The sequence below is a fragment of the Corvus hawaiiensis genome, chromosome Z (genome assembly GCF_020740725.1).
Source record: "Corvus hawaiiensis isolate bCorHaw1 chromosome Z, bCorHaw1.pri.cur, whole genome shotgun sequence".
Taxonomy (NCBI): domain Eukaryota; kingdom Metazoa; phylum Chordata; class Aves; order Passeriformes; family Corvidae; genus Corvus; species Corvus hawaiiensis.
The window spans coordinates 7,060,957-7,078,225 of record NC_063255.1 but is presented as its reverse complement, the minus strand read 5'-3'; the positions used below and the strand labels follow the sequence as shown (position 1 = coordinate 7,078,225).

At 38.2% G+C, this 17,269-nt stretch overlaps 1 protein-coding gene across 1 annotated transcript in view; it reads right to left on the bottom strand.

Moving 5' to 3' along the window:
• IL6ST (interleukin 6 cytokine family signal transducer) overlaps positions 1-17,269 on the bottom strand; it is a 51,835-nt gene that overhangs the window by 12,446 nt on the left and 22,120 nt on the right. The window contains exons 4-12 of the mRNA XM_048291263.1: positions 13,541-13,621; positions 12,641-12,952; positions 10,697-10,829; positions 9,291-9,451; positions 8,802-8,953; positions 6,206-6,365; positions 3,785-3,867; positions 2,700-2,919; positions 42-218 (exon numbers count right to left, since the gene is read on the bottom strand). Coding sequence (XP_048147220.1) covers positions 42-218; positions 2,700-2,919; positions 3,785-3,867; positions 6,206-6,365; positions 8,802-8,953; positions 9,291-9,451; positions 10,697-10,829; positions 12,641-12,952; positions 13,541-13,621 — 1,479 coding nt within the window. The remainder of the gene's footprint in view (positions 1-41; positions 219-2,699; positions 2,920-3,784; positions 3,868-6,205; positions 6,366-8,801; positions 8,954-9,290; positions 9,452-10,696; positions 10,830-12,640; positions 12,953-13,540; positions 13,622-17,269) is intronic.

The window sequence follows — 17,269 nt, the reverse complement described above, 5'->3', positions numbered from 1 at the left end:
GAGTGTCCTACAAACTGTACATAGATTTATGAGCTAAATACCTTTTAAGTCTATTCCTTGAACATCTCCTAGTGCAATCTGCCACTCTATGATGCAGTCTGAGCTGCTGGACACCAGACACCATTCGATCACATATTTAAGAACGTAACTGTTAGGAGCAGTCCACCCTACCCACAACTTGTCATGTTTAGGTAACGTTCTAAGATTCTTCACAGGAGCTGTAATGAAAGAAAAGATAAAAGTGATCAATATTGACAGTTCTTCCACTAGATATTCATGATAGGAGCTGTTCTGGCAAATGTTGATACTTTTGGGTTATTGTAATGGCAGCAACTTGACAGAACCTACATAATTGTAAATGCCATCTTCTGACATTTGGAGGTTTACACTTGAATCTTTGTATCAGAGATCCAAAAAGCCCTATTAGGCTATTCAAAAACCGGAAGTTAGAATCAGCTTCGCTATTCTTATAGACACTATGTTCCTTTCTTCCAAAAGAAGGGTCTATTTCAAGAGAGAAATCAGACTTAGAATGGGAATTTACAAGTGTATCAAACAGTCACATTCAAGTACCTTACTGAGTACTTATACCTGATGTATAGTGTGTGTATATATAAAGTAGATAGCATATATAACATCCAGGTCACAGCTGGATAAACACATCCTGTGGTGGGTGAGCAACTGGCTCAGGGGTCAGGCACTAAAGGTTACAGTGATTGGGGTGACATCAGACTGGGGACCTGTCACTGGAGGGGTTACCCAGGGCTCCATCCTCAGGCTTGTGCTCTTCACCATCTTCATAAATGACTTAGACTCAGGACCGGAAGGGACACTAAGCAAGTTTTCAGATGATACAAAACTGGGAGGAACTGTTGACTCCCTCCCAGACAGGGAGGCCCTGCAGAGAGACCCCAACAAACTAGAGAGATGGGCATTCACCAACCATATGAAGGTCAACAAGGGAAAGTTCAGAATTCTGCACCTGGGATGGGACAACCCTGGATGTATGGACAGACTGGGGAGTGAGAGGCTGGAGAGCAGTGCCATGGAAAGGGCCCTGGGGGTCCTGCTCAGTGGCAAGTTGAACAGGAGGCAGCAGTGCTCTGGCAGCCAGGAGGGCCAAGCGTGTCCTGGGGGGCATCAGGCACAGCATCGCCAGCCGGGCAAGGGAGGGGATTGTCCCCTCTGCTCTGCACTGGGGCGGCCTCACCTCCAGTGCTGGGGCAGCTTTGGGTGCTGCAGTATAATAAAGTTATTAAACTGTTAGAGAGCATCCAAAGGAGGGCAACAAAGATGATGAAGAGCCTTGAGGTGAAGTTGTATGAGGAGCAACTGAGGTCACTTGTTCTGTTCAGCCTGGAGGAGACTGAGGGGAGTCCTCATTGCAGTCTGCAACTTTCTCGTGAGGGGAAGTGGAGGAGCAGGCACCGACCTCTGATCTGTGGTGACCAGTGACATGACCCAAGGGAATGGCCTGAAGTTGTGTCAGGAGAGATTTGGGTTGGATATTAGGAAAAGGTTCTTCACCCAGAGGGTGGTTGGGCACAGGGACAGGCTCCCCAGGGCAGTGGTCACAGCACCAAGCCTGACAGAGTTCAAGAAGCATTTGGACAATGCTCTTGGGCACATGGTGTGACTCTTGGGGTGTCCTGTGCAGGACCAGGAGCTGGGACTTTGAGATACTTGTGTGTCCCTTCCAACTCAGCTAATTCTGTAATACATATTACATGTACACCTTACTGAGTACTTCCTCCTGGCTGCAGTACTACTTTGCTTGAATTATACCCTTAACTTACTAATCTAATAGTTTTAGAACTGGTGGGTCTCCCTTGCTGTTTACCTGCATCTGTCCATATATTTATTTTTTTGCTTCCTATCCTGGCAGTGACCATATTGCGAAAATATGGGAGCACAGGACTCACAAATCAGCTTTCACAAACTAAACTCAGTACCCTGCTATACACAGACTGAATGTTCTGAATTCTTTACTAGGGACTTTCTGTTCTATATGGAGGAGAATGAAGGCTCAGACACCAGCTTTATGTTCTCAGAACAGATTGTCAGCTATAACTGATTCTGTGTATTTTTTCAGGAACAAATATTAGGAAGGAGACATATGAGGAGAAATATTAGGAGATTGTCTAAGAAAAGGCTGGAAATAAGGATAAACCAGCATGTACTTACTATTATTGCATAATGAAAAGAACATAATAAAAAACATGAACAGTAAGGAAATAGTAGAAGCAGATGACAAAACAACCAGGTAAGATACTGAAAATGTGGGAGAGTGAGACTGGGACAAAGAAAGAAAGGAGTGGGAATGAGATCAGGAAATTAAAGGAGGAATGGCAGAATGGTATATACATAATTATATACCAACCCTTTGATATTTTTTAAGAAATACAGAAAAATGCCTACTATGCTTAGAAAAGAAACAATAGGGAATATAGTACACAGAAGCGCTAAGAATCAAAAACCAGCAAAACAACACACATCTTCAAATGACTCTGTGAGTACACAAATCCACACGTTCCCTGGTACACAAATAGCAGAATAGTTACAAAGGCATAAGACTGTAGATAATTCCGTAATACTTTAATTAGGTGCCCATGTAAAAGGTATTATTGTACAACATTGAAGATTTCTTATAAAAAAGGCCATGTAGATATATTTGACAGTGACATTACTAGGACACTCACCTTTTGAATTACTTTCTGGGATAAGCAGAACTGATGGAGGAGATGCCCCAACACTGTTACGAGCAATCAGAGTCACTTCGTAAGTTCCTTTTGGCAGCTGTAATGTATGGTTGGTGCTGGTAACATTGTATTTCTTCAGTGGACTGGAAAGAGATGATTTATCTCTGACAGTCACTTCATACTGCAAGATTACTCCATTGGCTTCAAATGGCTTCAGTGCCTGTCAGAAACACATCTTTGATTGAGCTGATACCGAATATATGTGACGTAACTCTTACTGTCCTTAAGGCACAATTAAAAAATAAGAGAACAAGACAAGTTCCATAGACCTGCATATTTAAGAAAAGCATAAATAACCTGTGCTCATTTCTATAAATCAGTAACTTCCAAAGCTTATTTCTGGTTTAACTACTCCTTTTCTTCGATCATACCTAGTGATTTCATAAAAGCTATTCTGTGAGGATTGCAAAACTTGTTGATAAAACCTCTGTTTTATGTGACTTTACAACACAATGACATAAAAGGAATCTCACATCTTTGGTCGTGTTAACGTGACAAATATGAGTTTATGGACCAAAAGAAAGGAGGGGGTGGGGAGTGACCATAATTACATTCCCCTTCTCAGCTGAACTTATCATCCAATTGGACACTGCAGCCTTACTGCACACAAACGTGGAGTGCTGTTTTTAACAACCCTGGCCTCTGCAGTATCTCAAGGCTTAATGGATTTTGTAGCTGGGCTATCTATCGCTGTCCCGACAGTGTTGCCACGTTTTAGGTTACAGCAAAAGGCATGACATGAAGGTATGCATTGTTCAAGTGGCAGCTCCAAATCCACATAAGGACAACAAATGAGGAATCTGAAAGTGTATTCTGTGTATTTTAGGGCACAGATGAGCATCAGTTAAATGATGCCCTTTACATCTGTACATTTAATTTTCCATAACTAATTAGTATAATAAGAATACTAAAGTCAATTCTCACCTCAAAAAAAGCTATACTATCTCTCAAGGCTGTTGGGTATATTTTTCGACTTAAAACTCATGCTTCTAAAAGAATGCTCAACTCCTGCAAATTAGTTTTACCTTCCACATTAGATGCACAGTCCAGGAAGCTGGTGAGTGAGATGCATCAATGATCCTCCATATGGGTGGTCCTTTAGATGGTTCTGATGAAACAAACAATGCTTAATAGTAGAAATATTTTTATTTAATCTGTTTTAATTCATCTGTTGATTATCACTATATGCTTACTTTCTTTAAGGAAATAAAAGCATATTAAAAAGCATTTCCTTACTTTCTCGATGAAAATAATGCTTGGCATATTAAGTGGAAAAATCTCCTGAAGAGATGAGCAAGACACCAGTTCTGCTTTAAGTATACAGTAGCAAAACAAGTACGAGTCACAATGGTGCACATCTGCAAGATTAGGCTGAAGGTGACAATGCTGAATGAGGCACGATCACACCTACAGTATGCAGCCTGCATCCAGAGGCACAGCCCTGCATACCTACACCCTGAAAACTTTGCTACAGTCTGTATCCAACACTGTTCCTACCCATCAATATCAAGCCACCTAAAAAAACGAAAGTGCACAAGAGTTAACAAGGAGACAAATGTCTCCTGGCAGTAAGACTCCCTGATTCTAAAAGGGTAACAGAACTGCAGTACTTTTGTACTACAGTACGTTTTGGCATCCATACTACAAAAAAAGTGGTATTTCCACAACAAATTCCATTTCAAAGTAAAATGAACCTACCTTACAATATTTCAAAGTAGAATGAACCAACCAATACTACACTGCACAAAGCAATAAAAAGTGGCCAATCTTTTGTGAGGGTCTTAGCCCCAACAGAAAGTTGATCTTAAAATGAATTATATCTTTAATGCTATAAGACTATTTTTTCTCAGAGTTCTTTCATAGCATTTAGTGTATTAATCATTACGAGGTTTTGGCTTTTAACCTCAAACACCCCTCAGTACCAAGTACACAGCTTGCCCCATATTTTTTACGCTTTACATTGTGAGAGGAGAACTAGGAATTGAGGCAAAGGGAGCTCTTTTACTCATCTGAGTACCTGAATTTGATTCACATGAAAGAGAAGCAATTGTACATCTTGCCTAATAGAGATCATGAATCTAATGTGATCTGCCTGACCACATTCGCTACTGTAACAGCTTTGTTCTGAGGCTGAAGTAAGACATGGGTACTTAATATTAGCAGTATTTTTGCAAAGCCAGTCACCACAGCAGAACAGCAATGCAACCTAAATAGGTAGGCAGTCCTGAAACCATCATTGCTCAGCCTGAGACAGAAAACACAGAAAATGAAGCTATACTATCATTAGGACTTGAAAAGCAGACACAAGAATACTGACATATTTTACAATATCTATACAATACCAAAGAAAGTAAATTTTGCACAGAACTAAAGCAATGCCATTATGCATAAAAATTCCACTTTGTTTAAACAAAAACTACAACAATCTCTCTTATTTCTTATCTAAGATGACAAATGAACTCAATCAGGATAAAAAAAGGAAGAATTTCCAATCTGTTTTAACAATGGAACCTGCACTGGTTTAACTTGATGTGCTCTGAAAGGCTGCAGTGAACAGACTGCTCAGAAAATACATGCCTTGGAAGGTACTATGGGACACACAGGATATTACAGAGACAACACCACAAAGATGCAAGCAGGAAAAACTAAAGCACATTTAAAAAACAGAAAAATACCAAGCAGCTTGGCACTGAAGTCAAACAGCTATCACAAAGTATTCATTGCAATTGGACGCAAGAATAGATTCCCTACTAAGTATTAAGTGCATAACACTGGCTCCTTATTGGGTAGCATCAGCATAAGCCAGAAACAAAACCAACCGTGCAGGCTATCAAAGTGGAAAAGAAATGAAAATTAATACATTGGTAAAACTTAAAACTAAACCAGAATGTCTTATTTACATGCTTTAGTGCATAAGAGGCTACACTTACCAGATGTACATTACTTTATATCATTGCTTTACTAAGTTTGTGAGGAAGTCTATGCATCCTATATGACTAAAATCTTCTGTTTCACAATTGTTGAAGATTGTTCACCTATGACTTTTACTGGCCTACTTAACATGAAGTTGTTCGTAAACTAAGGCAGCTGGTCTACTAAGAAAACCTTTTCTAACAGGCAGGATAACTTCTGCTACAGAGAATAATCTTCAGAATAAAAAAACAAGCATAAAGCCTAGATCTCTTCTAGAAGAGACTCTGAGAGTACTGTTTTCCCTGCTGCCCATTCTAGCTGTTTTCAGGGAGCACCTATAGATCAGCTTAATGGGGAGCTATTCTAATGCTCCTTGACATGCATAGGTCATGCTGAAAGTAACTGAGGAGAGCTTTGTTGCTTATACAAGCAAGCAGTTCAAGCAAGGATACACCATATCAGCTGGCCATTGCCAAATTGCTGAGCACTCACACACTTTGGAAGTCAGTGACCTACTTTTATATATTACTTACGATCTTCAGTGGTAATCCCGGTCTTTTCTTCACTCCAGTCACTCCAGTAGCCCACTCCATCTTCCTTCATGCAACGAATGGAAAAGGCATACTCTGTGTAAGGTCTAAGCCCTTGAACACTGAATGAAGTTCTTGGGGAAGCTGTATCTTCAGAAGGAACCTGCAAATGTGAGAAAGATTTTAAGGCACTGATCAAAATACTGTAAAGCTAAGTTCTGTGCTACTGCAGCTGTCATTCAAGAAAGCTCCCCACCACATACACACCTAACAAACAAGTTTTCCTTCCCTCTCATTTCCAGAAACTTCAATTCTCAAACACTGTTTGGTAAAGGTTCGGTCAGAGTTGTTGGTCTTTACCAGGTACAAGAACATACATACACTAGAACAGTTAGGCAGCTACCTCAGGACAATCTCATTCTCTTTTTTTAAAAATTAGCTTACATCTCTCTCCTTCCTTCCCATACAACTCTGCTGCTTACGGATCTGTAACATCCTGCCTCACAATTCAGAACCTAGCTAGGTTACCTGCTTGATTACTGATTACAAAATTATTGGTTACTAGAAGTTAGAAGTCCAGGATCACTGCTTCCACTGATCCAGAACAGTGCTTCTTCAGTGAAATTGGAAAGAGTTTTAGAGTAGCTTATAGTTTTGCCAATAAATTATTTTCATAAGCTCTTTCATTCATCTTAGGTGAGCAACCAAATGGCAGAAAAGTATTCTTAGTGCATATATAGGGAAGGAGGCATGGAGTAGGTAATAGACACAAGTAGGTACACACACTGACTCTTCACGTTATTCCACTTGCAAGTAAGGGCTTTTTACAGTGAGGACCCCTGCAAGGGGAATGCCTGCAGATTAAACGTAAATGTGGGACATTTAAGAGGTTAATCCTGAGGGCAAAGAATTATCAAAATAGTCCAATTTTACCACAGCCAAGCAAGTTCACCTGATTTAAAAGCTACTATTTCAATGGTCTTGAGCATATGTTAAAAGGGCAAGACAAGTTAGGAGAACTTGTCCTATTTTCCTATCAGGACAACATATCCACAAACCCAGGAGTTGCAGACAAGATCATACAGACCAGTGCTTTTTAAAATATCCATACAGGTGACCTTAATAAATAGTTGCTGCATCTAAAGCCACATTAGTCACAAGGAGCTATGTTATGCTACTTGCTCCAAACACAGTATTTTGGTAAAATCAGAAGCAGACTTCCTTCCAAGAACTCACAGAATTCAGAATACTTTTGGGCCTCTGCTGGAGTACTACTGCTCTGAGAGAAGGCTTAAAGTAAGGAAAAACTGAGGAGCTATTAGAAATATATCCCCAGATTGATGTAGAAGAAAAAAACCCCACAGCTTTTGATGAAAGGAACATATCATAGTACATTACACTTAAGTCTTACTCCTTACCCTTTTCCTCTTCTTGACTGCATCACATGTGAGGAATGTACACAGGGCAACCAGATTATACCAAATTACACAATCATTTAGGTTGGAAGAGACCACTGAGTCCAATCATATGCTTGTCACTGCTAAATCCACTCCTGGACTATGTCCCTGAAAGCCACATCTAGACCTTTTCTGAACACTTCCAGGGATGGTAACTCTAAATAGTAATTTCCCTTGGCCAATCCTTGACAATTCTTTCCAGGAAGAAATTTTTCCTCTCATCCAATGTAAACCATCCCTGGCACATCTTGAGGCCATTTCCTCTCGTCCTGATGCTTGTTACTTGGGAGAATAGACTGACCCTGACCTTACTACAATCTCCTTTCAGGTAATTGTAGAGTGATAATGTCACTTCTGAGCCTTTCCTCCAGGCTGAACAATCCCAGCTTCCTCAGCTGTTTCTTGTAACACTTGTGCTCCAGATCCTTCCCCAGCTGTGTTGCTCTTCTCTGGACATGCTCTGCTCAACCCCTCAAGGTCCTTCATGGAGAGAGGGGCCCAAAAACAAGATTCAAGGTAAGGCTTCACCAGTGACAAATACAGGTGGACAGTCACTGGTCCTGCTGGCCACACTATTGCTGATCCAGGTCAGGATGCCATTGGCCTTCTTGGACACCTGGGCATACTCTGGCTCATGTCCAGCTGCTGTCACCAGCAACCCCAGGTCCTTTTTCACTGTGCAGTTTCCAGCCACTCTGTCCCAGCCTGTGGCCCTGCCTGGGGCTGTTGCAGCCCAACTGCAGGTACAGTAAATTCTAAAGAACATCCCAGCATGATACAGTTTTCACCCAAGCTTTAAATGACATTTAGATCACTCATGTTGCACATGCATGGGAAGACAAAAATTCATGAATGTTCTGTATGTCACATGTGCAGAATAAAATTCAAAATAAACATTCTGCACTGTGACAGGAAGGACAGCAGAAAAGTCCACAAAGACATGAAAAGCCCACTGTACTCAGACTGTGCCAAAAAATACCTAGATCACAGCCTTCATAAACAGGCCAGATAAACTTCCTTGGGTGGCCATGTAAGACATAAGGAAATAAAGGTGAATGCTCTGAACTGCAACAGAGGGAACTGCAGTTCAACAAATGGCTGGGTTACAGCAGAATCATGGCAAGGGACTTCAGTGGTATTACCTCCATCCAGCTTGTGTCGCCAGTGATCCTATAGCGAATATTGAATTTCAGTGTCATCACAGCATCTGAAATCCAATTCTCCCAGGAAAGCTTCAGAACAGTAGGTAGTATTCCTGAGCTGACTGATACATTCTGTGGAGACAGTGGTTTAACTAGAAGAGAAGAAATTAAAGTCAACTCCACAGCTGTACTTGACCATGCCTTTAGAAGCTGGCACACTATGTTGCAGCACTACTATTAAAGCCTCTCAGGACCTGAAATGGCTGCTACTTTACACTATTTTCTAAAGCAGAATACTCAACACAAACTTGCTGTCTGAATTGTGATGGAATCTCACACCATCCCTTTGCCCAGCACAGTTCAAGTTCTAGTCAACAACACTTTTGCACTGTTAATTTTTATAGTGAAGAAACATTAACATACCAATTCAGCAATAAGCACAGAAGCAGCAGTAATGTTCTATTAGAGCCTTAAGGGGCATATAGTTACCAATGTCAATGGGATCAACAACAAGAGGATCAGATTCAGCCTTCCCAAGTGCATTTGCTGCTTCTACCCAGATCTCCGTGTTAACAAAGAACTGAATATCAGTAATGGTGCAAGAATTGTTTACACCTTTCGGTATACAGTCAGGAAAGACCTCTTCTGGCCTAAATAAAAGAGAACGAAAAAACAAGATACAAAGCAGTAAGTTTGGTTTCCTTTAGAGAATATTTTAAGGTAGATCAGACTAATCAATCAGTTTATCTTGCATGTTTATCCTCTGGTTTAACTTTGTAAGCAGAGAGAGGGGAAGAAGTGGGAATGGCTTGTTCAGCCACAAACACGTGATTGCATTAGAATTGAACAAAACAAAATCTCTTGACTTCCAGTCACATATCTTCAAAAGCACAAGTAACATCACTGTAATTAAATTTGTATAAAAACCTGACTTGGCTTAAAAAAAAAAAAAGAAGGTCAAGAACTGATACAATTGATCAAAAGCAACATGGCCAGTAATGAGAATGCATTAGAAAATGTAGTCAGTGCTACCCACATACCTTTCAAGAGTACAGTGTTAGAGGTGCAATACATAACTTCTATTCACCATCTTCTGCTACACTAACACCAGATAGCTCTAGGGGCATCAGGAAATGTGCAAAGCATTAACATTTTATATCTGTACATACTTCCTACTACAACTGTTACCAAAACACTTCAGCAGAATGGGGTAGCTGGAAAGCTGTAGGCAATCATTCCTGTTCCCAGAGCAGAGCAACAATCCTGTTCACTCCACTTTAAACTATGAGAGACCCTCCAAAGAGTTTGGAAAGTAACTTAACTTACTTTCACAGGAGAAATACTTTGCTGAAGCTTTCATGTTAAGATTAACTCAGAATAGTGTTTGTCCACAGTTCCTATGAAGTGCAGAGTAGGTAACATCTCCGCAAAATTCAGTCATTTTATATTAGTTTCTCTACTTAGAATCATAGAATGGTTTGGACTGAAATGGACCTTTAAAAGTCATCTAGTCTGATCCTCCTGCAATAAGCAGGGACATCTACTTGTTTAGAATGGGATAGAACTGTCAACCTAGAAAAGTGTAAAAATTTGGGTACAGCCCCCTATTTTTAGATGTATTGTACTCAAGCCACACTAACCATGTATTTGAATAATAGAAAAATATGAGATTCTTGTTTCTCTGAAACAAGTTCAGCACCAAAACTTCAGGTCTGACTTAGAATTACTTTGAATGCCAACTTCTTCCCTTCCCCTCAAACCACAGACAGCAATGCTTCAGAAAACTGGACTTATGGAAAGAACTCCTCCAAGGTATCAGGAATTTCAAGGAATGCTGGTTTAGCACAAAAAATATTCTTCAGAATTATTTAGATATTCTGTGTAGTGCTACTTACCAGCTGTATCTCAACCTGAACTCAGTATCCAGGAATGTATGCCTTCCAGGGTTCCAGGTACAAGTCATAACATATGTGAACCTTGATATCTGATGCACAATGCAACTTAAATTCTTGGGCTTCTCTGGGGCCACTGTACAGAAAGAGTTAGCAGTAATTAATCTGTACACACATTTCAGTCCAGCAAGAATCATTTTACGTGTCCCACTTAAAGGGGGATTTCTGTGAACATCGGAAGCATTTAATTAATTTTTTTTCTAAAGGGTGCAGCACAAAGTTGTGGATACCATCCTGCAATCAAAGCCAAGAAACTTAAATAGCTGCCCTGACAAACAGTAGGCTGTATAAGGAAAAAGCACCTACTAGTAAGGAACAAGAAAGATTTCTCATTCTGAGGCAGAAAACCTTATATTAACCGTCTCTCAACTAAATATATTTTAATTCACACAGAAGAAAAATAAATTAATAACCACTACTGAATTGGCATATGGTGACTTTGCCAGTAACTGGAGCTCTAAAGGCAATTTGATAGGTCTGCTCTCCCCCAGCTGAGGTATGGAAGAAGTTTGAGCTGCAAACCCACACAAGAAAGCTTAGGGATCTTCATCAATGCACTGTAGTGTGTAAGGAACGTCTTCAGAATGCAGCAAAACTATTTTCTTTCCCTTTTAAACTCAAATTATAGCACACACAGAGTTTGTTTCTACTTCCTATATCACCACTATTTAAAACAGTATAATGTACTTAGAGAATCTTATTTTTTTCAATCAGAGTGCTAGTTTCAACAGAACAACCTTATGAAGCTTATTTCTTTCTTCCTGAATAATTGTATTCTTCTCAAACCTGTTTCTAGCCTCATTATTTATTTTAACTGAACTATCAAAATACAACAGCTTTAAATACAAAAGCATCTCAAGACTTGTAACATGAATTAAAAATGCAGAATGTCATCTGTACTGTCATTCCATTTATAATCTTAGCATAATTTATCTGTCCTCACCTTTCCATATATTCTACCTCTTTAAAATATTTTTTATTTTATCTTTCCTGGTAAAATATTTACTCCTCAGAAGTTGAAATGGAAAACATTACTTTCCTGTGAAAGCATTTTGTAAGTCATGCCAAAAGCACATCATTTTACATTGTGAACTCAAGCTGGCCTTTTGCACGCAGACCATTCAGCAACTGCAATACCTTCTGCCATCACTAGGAGACAACATAATTCATGAGCCATGAAATGCAATATTTAGGACACTTCAACACCTGTCCGATTAGCAGGACACCAAGTAATTACAAAGTAGCATATTAAGTTATTCACATGGCTTTCTCAAGACAGTCTGGTCTAAAAGAGCACTTACTCTGAACGATGCAAGTGCTACCATTCTAGAACAAAGAATGTTTTTAAGTAGCTACAAGTATTTTTTTAGGTATGGAGGTAAAGTAATCCAAGTATGTTCCATCCTTAAGGCAATTCTGGTTAGCTTTAGTGGTACAGATGGACTAAATATTTCTCAGTCCATTAATTAAGAAAACATTATTTTCAAAATGTTAGTATGAAACCAGATGTATCACCTAGAAGTATTTCCTCCAATTCTGATACAGAAGCAAGAAGTAAGGAAAAGCTAATTTCCTACTATCTATTTCAGTTAAATTCACATCTTAATTCTGTAATTTAAATCTGCCACTTCAACATCTCTGTTATTCCATTTTTTTCCTATTTCAACACTGAAATACTCCAGACTACTTTCTATTTTTTAGGAAACTTTATTCAGTGCATATTTAACACCTGTGGTGGCATGTAATTTGACAATATTTTTACTCCATTATCCATGAACTGAGGGAATGAAAATAAGTACCTCAAGATATGCATACTCTCTATTTGCATTTCCCATTTCTCAGAAACAATTTTTTTAAGACCAGGGTAAAACAAAAAAAGGTACTCACAGCCTACTGTAACTGTAATTCCATAAATGTTCTGTTCAATCTGTCCATCTGCTAAAATGTTGCATGTCAGAGGAGTAGCTAGTGAAGAAGTGTCATTGAATGTGACACTGGAAACTGTTCTGTTTATTTCCCGATACTGTTCTTTAGGTACCACTCTATTTTTTATCTTCCAGATAATCTGATTGGCATAGATATTGCCAAAGTCAAGACAACTCTCATTCAGAATGCATAATGCTGTGAAATTGGAACCAAGGGCCAGTACAGGCGACTCCGGGATGATGTGACCACATGACTGCACAAGTCCACCTGAAGCTAAAAAGAAAATTAATTTCACATTTATTAAAAACTACAGAGCATTCCCTAATCAATATTGCTGATACATCACTAGTGCAATGTTAAAAACACTATGTGTGTTCTAAGCAACACGTTCAGTAGTTATTTTACAATTAAAAAACTGAAATGCATCAGTAGACCACCAAAAAGAATTAAGGGGAAAAACCAGCGTAGTGTTCTTTAGGCTTTGCAAAAGCATTTAACAAAGCTAGAAAAGTTCTATTAATGAACAGAGGCACTTAGAGAGAGAGGTGAGTCAAGGGTTGCATGTCTATATCTTTTGAAGAAGGAAATTATTATACTTGAGGTTACTCTTTTGATGAAAAAGTATTTTGATAATAAAGTATAAAGAAGCATATTTCTTAAGAAAGTTATCATAGGAAAATTGGGGCAACTGTGCACCTTTGTTGTGGTGAACTAGTGTTAGAAGACTAGGTGTGTCTATCCCAACATACCTTGCTTTCTATCTCCATCCAACAAGTAACTAGACAAAAAGCAAGTAGGTGCTTCAAACATCTGATTTAACAAATTCTACATCCTCTTGTATTTGAGACACAGAACTCTTACCGTCAGGAGAACAAATATTCAACACCAGATAGAAGCCACAGGCCACCCAGCTCCACCTAGAAAACATGCTGCACAGAATTTCTGTAACAAGAGAAAAAATATATTCTTAAATTTAAACTATTACTCTTTACTTTAGATTAATGTCAAATTCAGATTTGTATTTGCTCTAAGATAACTTCTCACACATGCACATTAAATTTCATGGAAGTGTTTCTATCTTCTCACATTAGAATGGGCATCTTGTTTCTATTTTCCTCACTGCTAATCTAGACAAAATCAAATGTCTACTTAACAAAACTGAGGCTGTTTAAAGCTGCTTTAATTGCAAGTTTAAGAAATGTTATCAGCTTTAGGTTTCCACATTGTAATATGAAAACAAACTTCACTGGTACTTCTGTTGGAATACAGACCATAACACTGTGGTTCAGGTTTTAAAACATAACCCTATGAAATTGATTATGGTTATCATATTTAACCTAACTTTCAAGGGCACTGATATAAAAGCTTCAGACAAGGTTCAGAACAACTCACCACACAACTGTATGTCTCATTCACAAGAGTAACTTAAAATACATTCAGGAATTACGAAGCACAAAGCTTCCATATCAAGAACTGTTGTCCACTATAAAAAGAGCACTAATTAATTCCTCAAAACTTTACAAGGGAGCTTCCAATTCCCCAAAAGCTGGAGCAAATTTTATAACATAATATTAATTTCTGTATTGCAACAGAGCTCACTTGTTCTCAAGTTTTGATATTTCCAGAATACACTTTAGAGAAACTGAAGCATTCACATAGCAGCTTCCACCCCCATTGTTCTGAAGCCACTAAGTCTGTTCTGGTTTTCTCAACTTGCAGTTTTAAAGCAGCCCTAAACTCCTAAAAGCAAGTGACCATTCCCTACTAAGCATATGAGCTATATTATTTTTAGCTACATTTACGCATCTTTACAGGAACAAGTACATTGGCTTAGTAAAATAAGGCATTTAGTTCACAAGCTGATTTCTAGAAGCGGACTTTATTCTATTCTTACACCTAGAAACTAAACATAGGCTCTTTAGGTTTACTAAAATTTGAGATGAGATGGCCTACAGCAACGCTGTTTCTGAAGTCTTATTTTCCACTAACCTTCTTTGGAAGCTAGTATTCTGAGCTTTACCCTATAAAAGGAAACTCAGTAAAAAATTTAAAGGAGTTCACAATATTCCCTAGACAGGAAAATTAATAAGCTACACTTATTATTATCAGAAGAAAAATAAACTGCAATTTATGACAGTAAACATGTCTTTGCTTTGATTGCATGTAATTTACTTAATAATAGTGACAGAAGGACACAAGGTATTTCACATATATAAGTAAAACTAAACATACATTTATGCATGAATCACTACCAAGTCAGAACCTCATTCCTTACACATCAACAAAACTAAGCCATTTTTTCTTTACAAATCAAGATAAACAGTGTAACATAAAGAAAATCTCTATTCACAGGAACAACAACTAAATGAAAGCAGATCTCAAATATTTACAGCAGAGTCCTCGTAGGGTCCACCAATCTAGATGTCTTTCAGTTAGAATTAAAATAAAAGCCATCAGAATCACCCAGCAGTATCTTTATTTGCATCTATACTTGTGAGTTCATTACTCAAAGCCCACCAAAATTTCCTGTATAGAAACTTTATAGTAGAAACATTGCTGATTGAAAGACTTGACAAACATATTAACAAAGGCACTGGAAGTTTGTTGGTTTGTTTTTTGACTAAATAACAAGTAATTTATCATCGGACCATAGCTATATGGCATTGACAATCAAAAAGCTATTAATTTTTTCTATATTCTACTCAAGGACTCTCACAGGGCTGGATATAAAAACCATTATTGCTTTAAATGCAATATGTATTTGGATATTTATTACAAGGGTAGAGCAAAACAACTATATCAATTGATTTTTGCTTATTTTGGATGTAAAGTGTCCAATATCTGAAAAATAAGGTTTCTACCCACTCATTAATTTCTGCATTTAAAAATCCCAACTAGCTTCACAGATTTTTATATATTTTTTATAAATTTGCATGGTGAATACAACCAAATTCTAAAGAGTATTCTCTTTTAGTTTAAATCACTAAAGAAAACCAGGACATAGAGATCTACTTTAATGACCTGACTTATGCTAACGCTTACCAGAATACTGCTTGTTAACCAGAGCCTGTTGAGCTCTACTACAGATAGACCTTAGGATCTGTCAGATAGACCTTAGGATCTGATCTGTTAATCAAGATTAATTTAAAATTTATTTAGTCAGAACAACTTGAGTTGCAGAAGATCTGAAATTCATCAGAAGCCTGAGGGCAACTACAAGATAGGTGGAAAGAAGCAGAAGCTCCGCTTCACTGCTAATTGCCAAAAACTGCAAAACAACAGCATAAGCACCTCTCACACTGAAGGGGAAAGAATGAAACAGATGTAAAAAGGTAAAAAGGAAAGTTTTTAAAACGTTGTTGAATTTCTCTCCCCATTTGCTATCATGATTCATGCCACCTCAGAGTAAGGGGAGTGTCACCTAAGCTAACTATTACATCATTACAAAGTTACTGGTTTTCTTTTGGGACATTAATTATGAAAGTCAAACAGCATTTCCACAAAACTATCCACTGATTTTCATAGCAGCAGTTATTAAGTATGGCTCAGGTTAGTAAAAATAAATACTGCAAAGCAACTGAAAGAATAAACAAATAAAAAGCAATAACCAATAAAAGTAAGCAATAATGCATAATTATCATGTATTTTGTCCTAAAGTATGATTTTTCCCACTGGAAATTAAAATTAAATTACTATATTTTCAAATAAATGCCATTTCTATATTCAACTGTCTTCCAGACTTGAAAACAACATTTCAGTTGTTCAGAGCAGATTCATTCACACATAAAGAGACTGAAGTCCAAATCTCTACTACTTTGGAAAGTTTAGCAACTGTTTTGAGGCAGCAGTGAAGCCCTCCACAAATCATACTACTCAATTCCACTGCAGTAGGCTCCTGAAAGGCAAGAGGACAGAGCTTCATGCTCCATCACCTGCAAAGAAGAGTTAAGTGGAAAGCCCACCCACCTACACTATGGGAACAAAGCAGTTGAAACTATAGTGTCAAAACCATGCCACAATTCAGCATATACCTGCTTTAGGCTGTTCTGATGTATTTTACTTACCCCCATCCCCTGCTGACCAATGCAGTTTGAAGAAGACTGAAGCTACACACCTCCAAACCCACAAAGGGGCTATTACAATCCCTTCTAATGTGTGCTATTTTAAAAAACATTAGTGTCTCTGGCTTTTACAAGACTGATTCTTAATTGAAATTTAATTCTAGGGGAAAGATCCAGAGTTACACTAGACACTTCCATCCATCTTGCCTACATGAAAGCCATAAAAGAAATGAAAATAAAAACCAAAACGTGGGACTTAAACCGAACAAAAGCAGCCATACTTCATATTAGAATGAGGAAGATACTTCTATCCAAAGTAGCATTTTCTTATCTGAGTGTGTAAAAATGCTCAGGTGAAGATAGTGCAGAAACCCTGCATATAAGCTACACCAAACTTTAAAAGATAGTGCCATCATTCAACAGAAATGCTAAACACTAATTGTTCACCATTAACGATTTTAAGCCAGACTAAGCTGTTAGTCTAGACAACAGAAAACTCCATTTCTTTCAGTCACTATGCACAGCTCAA